The sequence below is a fragment of the Calonectris borealis genome, chromosome 3, assembly GCF_964195595.1.
Source record: "Calonectris borealis chromosome 3, bCalBor7.hap1.2, whole genome shotgun sequence".
Taxonomy (NCBI): domain Eukaryota; kingdom Metazoa; phylum Chordata; class Aves; order Procellariiformes; family Procellariidae; genus Calonectris; species Calonectris borealis.
The window spans coordinates 47,191,763-47,207,232 of record NC_134314.1 but is presented as its reverse complement, the minus strand read 5'-3'; the positions used below and the strand labels follow the sequence as shown (position 1 = coordinate 47,207,232).

The 15,470-nt window shown below is 38.8% G+C and overlaps 1 protein-coding gene across 1 annotated transcript in view; it reads left to right on the top strand.

The window, feature by feature from the left end:
- Nucleotides 1–1,292, top strand: part of SIM1 (SIM bHLH transcription factor 1) — a 48,702-nt gene extending 47,410 nt beyond the window's left edge. The window contains exon 11 of the mRNA XM_075148066.1: nucleotides 562–1,292. Coding sequence (XP_075004167.1) covers nucleotides 562–1,292 — 731 coding nt within the window. The remainder of the gene's footprint in view (nucleotides 1–561) is intronic.
- The last annotated feature ends 14,178 nt before the right edge of the window (nucleotides 1,293–15,470 follow it).

Genomic DNA, 15,470 nt, shown 5'->3' with positions numbered 1-15,470 from the left:
TCTTACGCTTCTAAAGAAGAACTGCATCATTACTTGCGTTTATTTATTGTTGTGTAACCTGCATAAAGTCACTACTGGGCCACAAACTATTCCACAATGCTGTCTCTATGTTTTAGCTCCTGGAAAGCCCTAAGAAGACATTCTGGAATGATGTACATTGGTGTTGAGGGCACTTTGACATGCCCTAGGGTACCCTGCCTGGCCTCTAGCTGCTCCAGAAGACACAGAGTTCCTGTAGAGTTTGTGCCATACCTGCTGGGCCTATGCAGATGCTTGGTTACCCTAGAGCATCTCAGATGGCACTGGATGTCTGTGTTGAGGTGCTTAGATCTCTTCTTTGTATATTTTCAGCTGTGTTACTTGTTCCATGTGCAGACACTGGAAACTAGAGGTTGTCACTGAAAAGCAAGGGGTCTACCATGGTAATTTTTGGTGACTTTGTTACAAGTTACTTGCCTCTGTCTTGCTTTTCTGTTTGTAAAATAAGGTTCAGAGTACTTGTTCTTCAAGATTGCTTGCCTCCTTCAACCTCTATGCTTGTCCCCTTTCTCTCTTTCCTAGGGAGAGGACACTGGGATGAGGACAGTGTTGTTAGCTCACCTGATCCTGGCTCTGCCAGTGAATCAGGTGACCGATACCGTACTGAGCAATATCAGAGCAGTCCACATGAGCCCAGCAAAATTGAAACTCTAATAAGAGCCACCCAGCAAATGATTAAAGAGGAAGAAAACAGACTACAGCTGCGGAAAACGACCCCTGATCCACTGGTCTCCATTAACGGCACAGGGAAGAAGCACGCTATCTGTTTTGCAAACTACCCTCAGCAGCAGTTGGCAGGGGATGTCTGCCGCGTCCCGACGGTTGCCAGCACTCCTCCCTGTGAACACATCCAGCAACGAGATGGAAAGATTATGAGCCCACATGAAAATGACTATGACAACAGCCCCACAACACTGTCTAGGATAAGCAGCCCCAATTCTGACCGAATATCAAAATCTGGTTTGGTACTAGCTAAAGACTACCTGCATTCAGACATGTCCCCTCATCAAACCCCAGGGGACCACCCAGCAGCCTCTCCAAATTATTACAGCTCCCACAGGCAGTACTTTGATAAGCATGCTTACACATTAACTGGATATGCCCTGGAGCATCTATATGACACCGAAACCATTAGAAACTATTCACTAGGCTGTAATGGATCACACTTTGATGTGACTTCTCACTTAAGGATGCAACAAGATCCAGCACAAGGACACAAGGGAACATCCGTTATAATAACCAATGGAAGCTGACACTTTTTTTCTAAAAACTTTTGTGCTTTAAAAAATAACCTTTGAGATCTAATTGGAAGATATTATATGTTTTCATGCCCTTGTCGTTACCAGCATTTGATATACCACAGTGCACTAGAAAAAAGAACCTAAGGTTTGGGGGGATAAGTTAGTTAACACACATTACTTTTAAAAAATAAAATGCACTGGCATGCGGGGTTAGAGTGAATGGAGCTAAACTCAAAGTTGGTGCCATGCAAGGTGAGAAGGATGAAAAAGGTCTAGGCAGGGAGTGCTTGGGGCAGGCTAGCAGAGCAATTTATGCACATTGTGTAAGAGGTGGCTGTTTGGAAACGCTGCCAAGGGCAGACCTTCTGAACTGCATGTGCCCCACAGGTCCCAGCCAACAAAACTGCTATGCACTCTTTTTACGCAGAAAGTTGGAACGTGTTCCTTTGAAATACACATCAAAATGTGTACTTCTTGTGATCTGTTTATTCCCTAACGGCCACGTGTGTTATGCTGCTCCATGGTATAAAGCATCCATGGCTAACCAATACAAAATCAAAAAGGGGAGAAAGAAGAGAGAACTCCTCGAATTGTTATTTCCTTGTGTACTCACATACATAGCTATTTACATATGCTTGATTTGAAAGGAGTCAAATGAGCAGTATCCTTATGATTAGTACGATCAAATATTTACTTCTACTGTATTTAAAAGAAAGAGGGCCTTTCTCAGTGTAGTTTTGAGAAATACGTAGGGCTTGGTTGTCTTGATGTAGAGATGGGAGATTGTCCTCGTATTTTTGAATGGTTGCACAAGGTGGGTAGCGGAGTGAAATGGAAGAAAATTGTCAGGAGACACAGGGAATAGGCTGGAATTAGAAGGGGTCCAAGATAAACACATTTAACCTAATGGCTATGTATGCCATGTATTAATAATTATAAAATAGGGAAAAGTGATTCCAAGAGGCCAAGTAATTAAGAATTAATTTGAAACACAGAAGCAACTCAATAGAATCATAGAAATTTTGCTGTAAATTACAAAGTCAATTGCATAAGTGTAAAAATATGAGAGGCAAGAATAGACAAAAACTGTATGGTGGTTTGTCCTACTTCTGGTCAAGTTTTGGAGTAAAATAAGAAAGTATAGAAAATTGTAACTGCTCTGTCTGACATACAGTAAAGTAATAGGTATGACTTTGAAAAAGAGATATTCTTGCTTTTCTTGCTTGCAGCAGAAAATGTAATGAATATCAGAACACATTAGGAATATCAAAATCAGTCATATGTACATTAAAAAATACTGAGGGAAATCAGGGTTCCAAGAAATTCAATTGTATTAAGAATGCTGATATTATCAGGGCCTGTCCTAGAGTTATAGAAGACATCAAAAGAGGCAGAGAAACTTTTTGCAATTTTTAATAATCTCATGAACAAAGAGACACTAATTGATTGGAAAAGAGTAAATAAAAAACATATGTTAAAAAAAGTAAAAGAGGGCATTTGTAGGCACAATTGCTAGACCTGTCCTTCTTTGTATGGCATTTATATGAAGTCTCAAAGTTGACTGCAACGGCAGCGGGACCACCGCTCCCTATTATACGAATGTGGAGGTAAGAGTGCTTGAGGTGGTTCCTAAAGTGAGATTAGCACTAAGTCTAGCTTCATTTGTAACATTAAGAAGCTCGACATATGGGACTGAGTCATCAATGGGACTAAATATAAACCAGCATGCTACGGGTGGGTTAAAAATATCTGTTTTCAAATAAAACTAATCAGAAGCAAAAGCTAAATAATAACATTATAAGCCACGTAAGTAGAGATGTACTTGAAAGCAGAGGAAATTACCTCTCTGAACTTGGAATATTGTGTATAGTCCTGATCACTCCAAGGCAGATTGTGAATCTTGAATTGAGTAGTACCTTACTCCATAAGCAATCTTTGTTGACTGCAGTGTGATCACTCCTGGTGAAATGTACGTTGAACACAAGGAAGAGCAACACAGTCTGGTCTTTATTATCTAAAGCTCATAATAGAAAAGGTGGAGCAGAGCTCAGCAAAAGATAAAGAGACTGAAAGATCTAATAAAAACTTTAAATAAACTGGGTCTGTCATCTTTGTAAGGGAAAAGAGTAAGAGGGAATGTCACTGGTGTGCACCAAGCTCTGCACAGAGGAGAGATAAATAATGGTCTAAAACTATTTGAACTAGCGGCAGAAATGAGAGACAGGGCATTGAATGTTAGCCAAGGCAAAATGAGAACAAAATGATTTGGCAAGAAGTTTATTTGACTAACTGCCAAATGAATAACAAAGGTCATAAAGAGAAGCAGCTAGAGATTTTTGTTTGTTTGTTTGTTTTAAGATAAAGACAAGGCAAATAATTGAGGGGAAGAAAAACATTGACAACTGTTAACTCAGAGGAAGGAATGGACCAAAATGGACTTCTTTCAGCCCAACAATTGTATATATTCCTAAAGCATAGGAATAAGAAAGTATTTTTGATAAATCTAGTTCTGGATACATATTTATTTCACTTATTCCTATGAATAATATGAATAAACTTGTATTTGGAGTCTCATTGTACAGTATTAAAATACAATTTGCAAAGCGAATTAGAGTAGAGGTACATGGTATCATATTATCCCTACTAGTACATATAAAAATAAGTCTAAGTGTCAATATTATTTTGTATTACAAAAGAGTTTCCTAACCTGTTTGGATGAATGGGATTTTGTCAGCACCTAAGTTTCTTGGGATCACCAAGCACTCTTGTTATCAAGCTTTTAATTAGAAGGCAGCAGAGTTCTGCAGACCAGCTGCAGTTCCCTGGTTATGGTCTGATGGCCACAAGTAGTCAGGAAACCACAGTTTGGGCATTGTTGTATTTGCATTCTGACAGGCACTTTTGAAAAATAGAAGACTTATAAAACAAACAGGCACAATATAAGATGCTTGTACTCTATATGATTTCGCCTAGGAAAAAAGCCAGTGTGCTATGCAATAAAAATTCCCCATTCTTATTTACTGTGATCCCAAAATAAAACTTCCCAAACTGTCATTATTTATCCTATTTTCAATATTTCCAGTCCACTACAATGACAAATGCAACAAAATGCACTGTAATGAACGGAATATATGAGTAGAGAGGTCTGTACATGCAGCCACATTGTGCTACAAGCAAAGGCTGATGCTCACTCCCCTCATGGGATTCCAGCAACTGGCACTCCTTAGCACTTCAGTACAGTCTGCCGGAGATAGATGCCTTTTGTCAACTAATTTGCCATCCTGCTTCTTCAGATAGCCAGGAATTTCTTCTTAATTGACAGAAAGCATTGAGTGTTGTAAACATAGACTCCACATCGTACATGCTACGTGAAAGCAAGTTTGCAATCTTAATTATAGCATATAATATCACTGCAGCTCATATTACATGTACTTTTCAATATGGTATAAAGCTTATTTTTTCCATTACGTATTTATTTAATTCAAATTTTCATTTAGTATCCTTCAAGGATATAATCTTTTTTTTGTTGTTTTTTCCTTTTCTAAATCAGATAAGATGAGATGAGATATTTTGCAAAATTGAAAAATGCAAGGCGTTTGTAACAAATACATTTCAAATGTATCACATTAGCTAAAGGTTATCACTTTAAATAAGGTATATAGATTGTGTTTTGGAACAGAAACAATATAAATTGCTGTGTTGCATAATTTCTCTAACATAATACTGTTTTGCTGTTAACACCAAATTACTACTTTGTAGCTACTCCAAAAACAGAGTGACCGCAGCTCTTTCAAATAATTTCTTATTGATATCAGTGGATGGTGCATTATGATTTTGGTGCATTATGACTTTGGTATATCTCTTTTGTTTAAAGAAGCAAAAAACCCCTCTCTTCTTTATACAAAATTGCACCCCAGGGACATGGAGTTTGTAATTTTGGACAAATTTGCAAAGCAATTCTTAAATTAGAAGAACCTTACTCGGCAATTTGTCCCATTGACTTAAATGGGAATATTTGTGGAGTAAGGTACTACTTAATATGTGTAAGGGCAAAAAAGATGACTTGTTGTGAAGTGGCAATAGGTTTGGGGTTTGTCTGTAATTTTTTTTTTTTTTTAATCTCAAATGTAAGTATGGAAACTATGGAAGGTAATAGTTGTAATGGCTGTGCTTCTATAATAGAGGTTATTTATACATGCTTTGAAAAAATAAGTGCATCTCTCTGCACTGAATAGCCCCAGAAGTATTTCTTAAGCTTTTATTGGCTTTTGTTGATGTGTCCGCAATACTGCCACAGGTTACACAGTGAAATTCTGCTCTTTTAAACTCTTTTAATCACTCTTATCTGAATCTCATTTTTATCTCTGGACATGTAGCATTTATTCATTAATGTCCCTAAGTATGTTAACCACCATATGTTCATTTATGTGAACATCCTGAGTGAGCTGGAAAAAAACAAAAGGTCGCGTATTATTTCTGGAAAAGACGCAGCCACCCCAGAAAATCAGACTGGCTGTTCCAAAGGTCAGTTAACCTTTCAGTCAAGGAACAAAGCTGACACATCGGTTTCAGACCTTCTGCATACAAAATTGTGTATAATGGGGATTATAGCACACAGTTCCAGGATTAGACCCAGCTATGTCTATTTTAAGGTGGCTATAGTTAATGTCTGGCAGCCAATTTGTTCAGGCTCTGGTCTTTCCATGAGTTGCAAGTTTACTTAAAACACCTAAGGGTCTAAAGGCAATATAGGCTTTGTTATTAGGAACAATGGTGGATGAACATGCTTTCCTGTAGGTATAATGGATTAGCTCCAGACACCTCCACAGTGTGGAGGAGAACATATTTTATTTTATTTGCAATTAGTATTGACGGTTAAATATTTCGGCTGTATGCACTGAGAAGCAAAAAAAAAACCCAAAACCAATAACAGAACAAACAAAATAAAAAAAACCCCACAGTTTTTTTCTGTGACCCTTCAGTTTGGTGTTAGTAAAGCCTGCTAGAGGTGTAGCTGAGGGTTTAGCAAAGTATTTTTACCGATCTGTTATTCTGAAGACCAAAAATTAAATAGTCTTCTGTTCAGAACAGTGAGAGCACTAGTGTGACTCCATTTCATGTTTCCTTAGAGCATTTATTAATGAAAAAAAAAAATGATGTGAGGTTAAACGTCACTGTGGCATTTAGCTTATGTATACATGAGTTCTGTGGATAAATCTGGCTCTAAGTTGCTAAGAATACATCCCTTTCTGAAAAGAGGTAATTTATGACTCCATCTATGAAGCTGTATTTGAAAGGAAAGATCAAATACAGGAAGAAACAAAGCTTTTTGTCTGGTTGTATTCACTATTTATCTCCCCTCTCACACAGAGTTCTCAAGATTTCCTGTTGTTCTAGGATTCAAAATACAGTTTTCAAAGATTTTTATTTATTGCAGTTTGGACTGCATGCATTTTTTTCGTTTCAGCTACCGATACAGTGGGAAGTTTGGAAATGCAAGAAATAATCTTGCTCACACATTATAAAACATTGGCACCTTTACATTTCTAAGGAAATAAAGTCTATTAAGGAAAGTACGTTTAAGGCACTGCAACTTTTTCCCAAGGTAAATATTTCAATGCGTAAAAAATATACTAATCTAGCAAAAAAAAAGCACTTGAGACATAATGAAGCATTTCATGTTTGCTTTAAACCGATGGGTTATATTTATGGAAGAAAAAGACACAGATTGCCAGCATTTCAAATACCATGCCTTGCAATGTATAGGGTCTAGTGACATTATAGCATAACATCTGTAATTTGAAATTTTCCTTTGGAATGTAATGTAGGAAACACAATTTAGCTATGTCAACAATATCTTGCAAAGTGTTCCCATTTATAATTATTTATATTGTAAATAGCTTTCTGAAGTAAATTTGAAGTTAATGTGCATAAGATGTATTTATTATGTGAAGATTTTTTTGGTTTAAAATATAGCTACCAATATGCAATTTTTGTCTGGTTTTCTACATTTTTAAACTAAGGATTGTCCTATATAGGATACCTTTTCAGGAATTCATTTTAATTAATGGGAGTATTTCTCAGAATTGGGAGGGGACATGGGGAAAGTAATTTATCTTGATTCCTGTGAATCCTAAGTGCTCTCTGAATCTTGAATGAAGTTTATCAAATATGAAGGGACACTGGTAATATACTGATACCCCGTTTAAGAAAGATGTCTGAATCTGCTCAAATACTATTCTGTCAGGAAGAGCTGACTCACAGGGGCTTAATTAAGATTAATTGTCCACTTTGTGAATAGTCTGCCATGTTTCTTGAAACTATCTACCACCCCTGTGCCTCAGCTAAATCTGCTGACTTGGAGTATGATGCCCCTTAGGTGCTTAAAATATATATATACTCAGACAAAGAGCAGTGTTATGACAAAGGAATAGGTGAGAAGTTATGCTAAACCACATTCAGACCTGACAACTGGCTATTACTTGGGCTTGTGTGCTTGTACTGTTCAGTCGAGCCATAATAATGCGAGCCACTGTGCAGCAGCTTAGCGGCTGCAACCCGTGCCTGCTCTGGGGTCTAGATCTTTCTGAGTTTGAGGGTCCAGGGTCACAGCTCATACTTTCTAGACCAGTCGCTGAGCCATCAAACCCTATCCTCTCAGGCAGTCTCACTGAGGCCCTTGCTGCAGGTGAACAAATATGAGACTGATGGTGTCAGAAAGTAGTGGGAGCCTGATGTTGTGGTTGGGTGAGAAAGCAACTTTCTCAGAAGAGAAAGTGGTTCCTCACATATTTTCCATTCACAAGACTCAGAGCAAAACACATAGGCAGTGGGGATGGGGGCAAGATGCACAGGAGTCTGTTCTGAGTCTCAAGTAAATTAATTACAGAAAACAGAGAAGCAGTTGTGTCACTGACCCTTCACTCCTGCATGGACATAGACATTCAGTTCTCCGAGATGCTCCTGGGATTAGGGAATACTCTACAGCATAGAGTTAGATGTTTAAACTACGTTCATGCTTTTAGCATTTTCCATGGGGTAGTTTAAGTAGTTCCTTGGCCTGAATTTGGCCCTAGTTCTCCATGCAGGCAGGAAATGGTGTCATCTTTTCCCCAAACAATGCTGTTTAGCTGTGCAAAACATGTGTTGGGTTTCTTTCTTTCCTTTTTTTTTTTTTTTAACGCATGGGTGAGGGGTTTCAGAAATGCCCGTTATTGACCTACCTCACTGCCTTTGAAGCCCATGCTGAAAAAAAGACACTGAGATCAATAGGCACTCATGGACCATATTGTCCTCCACAGGACAGCAGTAGTCCTACTTTCTCCATGCTCAGCTCTGCAACAAAACTGAGTATCATCCTTGATGCTGTGTGCTGAAAGTCCTGCAACATCCATGCATGCTCTTCAGTCTTTCTTCTGGTGCATAAATAGTACCCATTGCCCATTGGTCTCTATTCACTTTTGGCTCCTACGCTCATTGGCAATTGCTCTGCACTGAGGAAATCTGCTGTCATGGCCATTGTAATAAAAGTGTGCGATACCATCAGAAACTTCCTCTATCCCCATATGGTGGCCATCAGAGGCTTCGGCATCAGCAATTTCATTTGATACAGCTTCTCTGGCTGTCAGAAGGTCACAAATAGCCTGCTGCTGCACAGCCCGGCGTGCCTGTGTGAATAAAAAGGAGTATCCACCACAGCGCAAAGCCCGACAGACTACATGGTTTCTTCATGGATGTTAACAGGAGTTTCACTAGGCATGCACACAACACTCTGGACTATGGTCCAGAGGCCAGGTGCAAGGCTATGTGTACATGGAAACAGCTGGGCCTCACCAGCATCAAGCCTGCTCATCCTCGCAGACATCTCTCTCTGCCCACAGTCTGTCATTGCCTTTCTCTCACAGTCCCCTCATTTTCGGCATTATCTCTTCCATTTCCCTTTCTTCCCTTTGCCCCAAGCCCTGGCCTGTGATTTCACAAACCTTGTGATCTAGCTTGCCCAGCAAGTGTCCTCTGCTGATCCTGAAAATCGTGTTTTCCTTTTCATGAGGAAAAGGGCTGTCTGGCAACAGTTTTCATCACTTGCACTCCCCTTTCCCTTTCCCTTCTTTATACAGCTGGCGTAAATGCCATACTGAGAACCCTGCAATCTTTTTCTCACAGGCATTAGTTCTGCTACAAGAAAGCTATTGGTTGAGGGAATGGAGGTGATGAACTTTTCAGAAAAGCTACAGGCAAAAGATGATAGATGCCTTCAGCATACTAAATACACATACTACTTTAGCTGCATTGCAAAACATCGTCACTCGTGGCCTGCAAACAGAACATAAAGATGAAAACTGAAACTAGAGGACATGTGCCTGTGTTGGAAAATAACAATAAAAGGTACTATCAGATACACCTGAGAGGGAAACTAAAAAATTTGGTCTTTGTCTAAGCACGCATTAAATTACATGCAAATAATTAAACGTTCATTATTACTGTTCATCTCATCATTATTATTCATTTGTTCATGATTATCATGAGCTGTCATCAGCTTTGTTGTTTTTATCATGTTATCTGTATTTGTCACCTGTTATCTATACTCTTCTTTATCTATAAATAAAAATATTCTATAACAAAAATAATACCAGTATAAAACGCAGAGCATAAACTGAGGCCTGGGAAATAAAAACCAGAAAGTATCAGCATATTCCCAGCTTTCAACTGACTATAAGCTCCACTGTTTGGTACCCAATGTTTCGGGTGGTAAATGTCATATGAGAGCCATCTTTCACTTCCAGCAATATTCCTAGGAATTGTTAGTATGATGACGTATTTGGAAATTATACCAAAGCTGTACTGCAAACAGATAAACGTGTAGATTATCAAATGTGCTACATTTACTTGAATTTTTTTTTTTTTTTGATAAGGAGAAACATGACAAAATGGTAAAGAAGGTTTAAAGTTCTTTTTTAAGCTGGACGCTTTCAATTTCCCCTCAAGATATAGTGCCAGAGATCATTTGATTCACTCTCAGAGGGCAGACTGGAGTCTTTCTATGGCTCCTTCTATCTCTCTTGAAGCTCGAGGTAGTTCTGAACCAGCGAGCCTCTTGGGATCAGCTGGAGCAGCCTTGAGGTTACACTGATTTGTGCCACCTACCATGATTGTCTACATGTCCGTTACATATGAAAAACAATGGTCCTCCGGCTTGTAGAGAGTTTACAAGTGCAAGAGAGCTAAAATAGCGGTGAGCATCTCACCACCATTTAAAACCACTTTTTTACATTAGTATTGTCTGTTTTGTGAGGTAAAACAGGTTAGGCTGCCACCTTTCTCCTGTGCTATTAGCTTCACAAGTGGTAAGAAACATAAGGAAGAAGGAGCAGAAGATGTGAAACTTTGCTTTTTCTCCCACACTGTCCAGCGAAAGCGAGTGAACACCCAGACGACTATTCTCATCACGGCAGAATAAATGCCTGCCCGGTGGAGTCCTGCCTGCAGGCAACCAGATAAGGCAACTGACGTGGAAATGCCGTTTTGCACTGACAGCGGAGTGGCTGGCGAAACCACATTTGTATGTACAACTAGCCAAAAGCCCACGCGCGAATGTCAGTGTTTTCCACATTGGTGATGTGTCCTGTCAAAGGACACTGGGATCGCTGTGTGCTGAGCCTTTTGCTGCTTTCCTTTTATCTTTGCATCCATTTGGAGCCCAGGACAAGTTGAGGCAAGACTGCAGAGCAGCTTATGCAGTTCTAACAGGAGTCAGATCCATCTTTCATCTGAAGCTTCTTGGTTTTGATTCTGACACAAGACATTTCATCAGGTTATGAATTATTTTTAAAAAGCAGGACCGTGTCTTGTCTGTCTGGTTTCTCTGTGGGACAGTTATGTTATTTTTTTTTTAAAGAATACCAGTGAAAGGCATCCTTTGTGTTTTCAATTTGGACAGCATCAGTGAGGTGAAAAATACAGTGTTAGTGTTATGTCTATTTTAGTCAAGGGCACAACTGTACATTTTGATGTTATGTTTCTGCCTTTTCTTTAATCACAAAGGCAGAGCCTTTCTTCTGTGCCGTTTTCTATTTAACCTCCAGAACAACTGCAAAGTATTAGAATGACTCCAGTATCCTCTCCAGCATGAATGTTTCTTGAGCTTAAGAGAAATGCCCACAGTTTCATTAGGCTGGTTATCTGACAGACTGCTCATAGAAAACAGCTGATTCTTTTTTTTTTTCAGCTGAACAGCTTTGGCTTCCTGTGATCAATCTTCTTGGCTACAGCAGTAAATATGCTAAACTGCAGGTGCCAGCAAGCTTTGAGACAGTCTGAGGCATGAATGCTGACCCATGGTTGTGTTTTGTGTGTCATCAAACAGCCTACCTTGTGCACAACTATTTGGTCTATTCGTTAACTTGGGTTTTTAACTTCATATGTGCTTGTTTACTTAGGGAATTAGATCCAGTGTGGGAGAGATGCAAAACAGCCAGCGGTTTAGGATTTTAGTAAATAATCTCAGCTTTGTTCAGTTTTGCTCTAGGTCAGGCTGCTGCATGGAGTAATTCCATATGGCAACCTGATTTGAGCTTACTCAAAGTAAACCTTAAAATGGATTTTGGCAAAATCCAGCCAGCCATCAGGAACCCATTCTCAGTTTCTGCTGAGGATTTCCTGATAGCTTTCTTCATTTAAAAAAAGAAACAACAAAAAAACAACAGAAAAAGAGAAAAACTTTGAAACTTTTTTACTGTCTGAAATACCCTTTCCCCCCTCCCAAATCTTAACCACCAAAAAGCCCTCTAGGCAGCTCTAATTTATGCTATAGAAGTTAGGAGGTGCAAACATGGCTTAAGCTTGCTTTGCTCCGTGCCTTTGGAGATGCGGTGCAGCGGGTGCAGCCTCTCGCAAGGGAGAGGCGTGATGAAGGGCACGGCAGCTGCCCGCCCTTCGCCTTTCTGCCCCAGCGCCTGTGTCCCGGTGCGGAGCAGCGGCTGCCTGGCCCCTCACCACCTTGGGCAAGGGTGTCACCATGGGGGTGCGTGGGCTATCAAAGCCTCTGCTGCGCGGGTAAGGATAAGAGGGAAGCATGGGGATTTGAGCGGTGAGAGAGCCTCCTGCGGGGTGCCTCCGGTATTCGAAAGCCAGGGGTAAAATCCTGGCATTAATAAAGTCGTTGACAGAAATACTTTGGTCCCACTGAAGCGTGGCCAAAAATGTAAAAACATTTTGAAAACAACACTTGACACAGCTCAGTGTGCCTCCCTTGATGGAGCGAGTGAAAGCGTAAGTAAACAGAAAGATTTACTTGTCTTTGAAACAAACATAATTAAAAAAAAATGTGGGTAGGAAAACAAGTACACACACAAAATCCTCTCTCGTCATCTAGCTGAATGATGTCAAATGCGAATAAAAACGCTGAGATAAAACTTGGGACAGAGCACAGAAATTCTGGCAGGGCTATTTCAAAGTGGGGCTCTTAGGAAAAGCTGTTGATTGAAATCAATACAGCAAGACCCGGAATCCAAAAAGACCATTTCTAAGACCTGAAAGGGTCACTGAGCAGAAGTGTCGGTTGATAGTATTGCCTTCGCCAAGGTGCTTCAGTGTTTGCTTTAGTGACTTCTTGCAGCCGGTGGCTGAGCATACATTTAACATCCCACCTGAACTCGCCCTGCTGGGGGAAGCAAAGTCTTTAAAGACTTCTGTAGTTTAAACAACTCCCTCAACTCCCACATTAGCACCTCACAGATGTGGTATATTAATCAATAATATTTGATTAACGTACTGCATCAAATGAATTGAAGAGGTTATTTTTTTGTGGAGAGAATTTAAAAGGGATTTAAGTTCTCTGTTTTCTGCTTCTAGTCTTTAAACACATTAATTCATTTGACATTTTAACAAGTTGTGATTTATCACATGAAACTTTTTTAAACAGACCTTGGTTAATATTTTCATTTTTCATGCAGTAGTGATGGATCATATTTTGGTATTTGTTTATTTGTTTTATTATGCAGCACTTGATTAGGTAATGGCTTCAGAGGGAGGGGAAAAATACAGATACTTTACATCATTATAAGTTACATTAAAAATTTCCTGGTAGTTTATCAAAAGGAGATGGAAAAGTGATTGGAAAATAAATAAACAGGGAAATCGCATTTCCATTTTTTACATAGCATTGTTTTGTAAAATTGCAGTGTTATAAAAATAATGTCAACAAGTCAAGGGTAAGAACTGACTTTTTCACTTATGCCAACATGAATGTACTGTATTTTGATTATAGGGTACTTTTATAATGGGTATTTTAAAGTGCTGGTTTTGATGCTCACTTAAAAACATGCTGCTTTTTGAATATATGAAGAATTTGTTCAAATTCAATTACACTGTATTTGTATTACGAGGAGTTGCAGAGGAGAGAACATTCAGATAGAGTTTGCCCAGCCCAGTGTTTCCATTTTAATTACTATCTATTTTTAGCACTCAGCAGGTCACTCCAGCTCACTGAGGTAAGTGAAGCTGTACCAACTTGTTCCAGCTAAAGATCTCCAAATCTCTCTTTCTAGTTGTCATGGTTTCCTATGAGAATGAAGCTCATGCAACCACATTGTCTTTTTGTCCATCTGTCAGTCACTTCATCCTTAATATCTTTGCAACTCTTCAACCTAATTGAACCAGGTTTTCAAAAGAGATGTCAGTCTAAATTCTCACAGTTTTTATAAAAATAGGATGCTACAGACAAGCAAGAGACCTTCCATGCTGCAGCTCAAGTAAAAATGAAACACGAGCTTTTCTCTTACATATCAGAACATGGAAACTCAGACATAAGACACCAAACCTTAGGGAGTGAGGCTCAGTGGGTTATCTTCTCACAGAACTGTGTATTTTATTGTATTTGTCTTATTTGTATTATTACTTTGATACTATCCATTCAAATCTGGTTGGAAGATCACTTTATGTGTCTGAGCCTTGAAAAGGCTAGATGGTCTCCTGCACCAGGGAAATGTTCATTGACATGGTGAAACACTGATGCTTAAGTGAAAATTATTTCAAAAGAGCTATATGGTCCACATAAAAGTGTCACTGAGATAAAAAATGATCCAACAAAAAATGGATTTAAATCTGTAAAGTGATTTAATTAAAAAAAAAAAATCTAATTTAGGACTGCTTGCTCAAATAGGAATTAAATAAGAGAAAACATTATATGTGTATTTTCAAGCATTGTCCTTACTTTTACTGTAATATTTCAGTTCAGCAGAATTTTTTACCATAGCTTGGGAATTATTTAGGGTGATAGTGAAGAATGCTATGATGATGTATATAGAAACAGCTAGTTTTAAAATCCAAACATAACTGATAAGAGGATATTCACTGTGATATTAGACATTGCTACAATGACCACATAAATTCCATGAGGTGAAGAAGAACCAGGAGAAAGCATGCAAATTCACAATGGTACATATTGCATTTGCAATATGGATTGCACTTATCTTTTTATTTGCCACAGAAAATGTAAATTATGTGCAACAGAATGGAGATTCAAATGATCCAACATCTGCATAACACTATAAATTACACTGTATCTAGTATGTTAAAGAAAAGAAGATTTTAGCGATATCTAGTTCAAGTGAAACAGTGTAAAAAGCAGTGTCCAAAAATCAGTCCCAGACTAATGATGATCAGACCTTTTCAAGTATAGAGGTTCAACTATATTTTGGTGTAAGTACATTATACATATGGGTTTTCAAACACACTATTCCAATTCACTTTTACTGTCAGTCAGAGGCAATAATATTAAAATAATAACAACCACCTGAGGTTACCTGAGGTTTTGCAATGTTTATATGAGTGCATCTAGGTTAAGGTCTTTAGTGTGTCTCCCACTGTACCATATTCCACATTTTGTCCTTCTTAAGGGCTTCCTCTTCTGGTGAATGGAGAATGCTTTGCCAGTTGTACACCTCCGTCCCCTGGAAACTGGGTATCTATTGCTTGGCTGCTGCAGTTGTGAAGGATGTAGTCACTGCCTTGGTCAGCTTTATTCCCAAAATCACAAGACAATTTGAAGGAACTTCTTGATTCTCCCATAGATTGCAGAGATTTGAATTTACTTTGTTTCTGACCTCCTAGATAAATTCAGATTATAGGGATTTCAGAAGGCAGAGAAAAAAAAAAGACTAAGGCAAGAGTCATTCAAGTGCTTACAAGGAA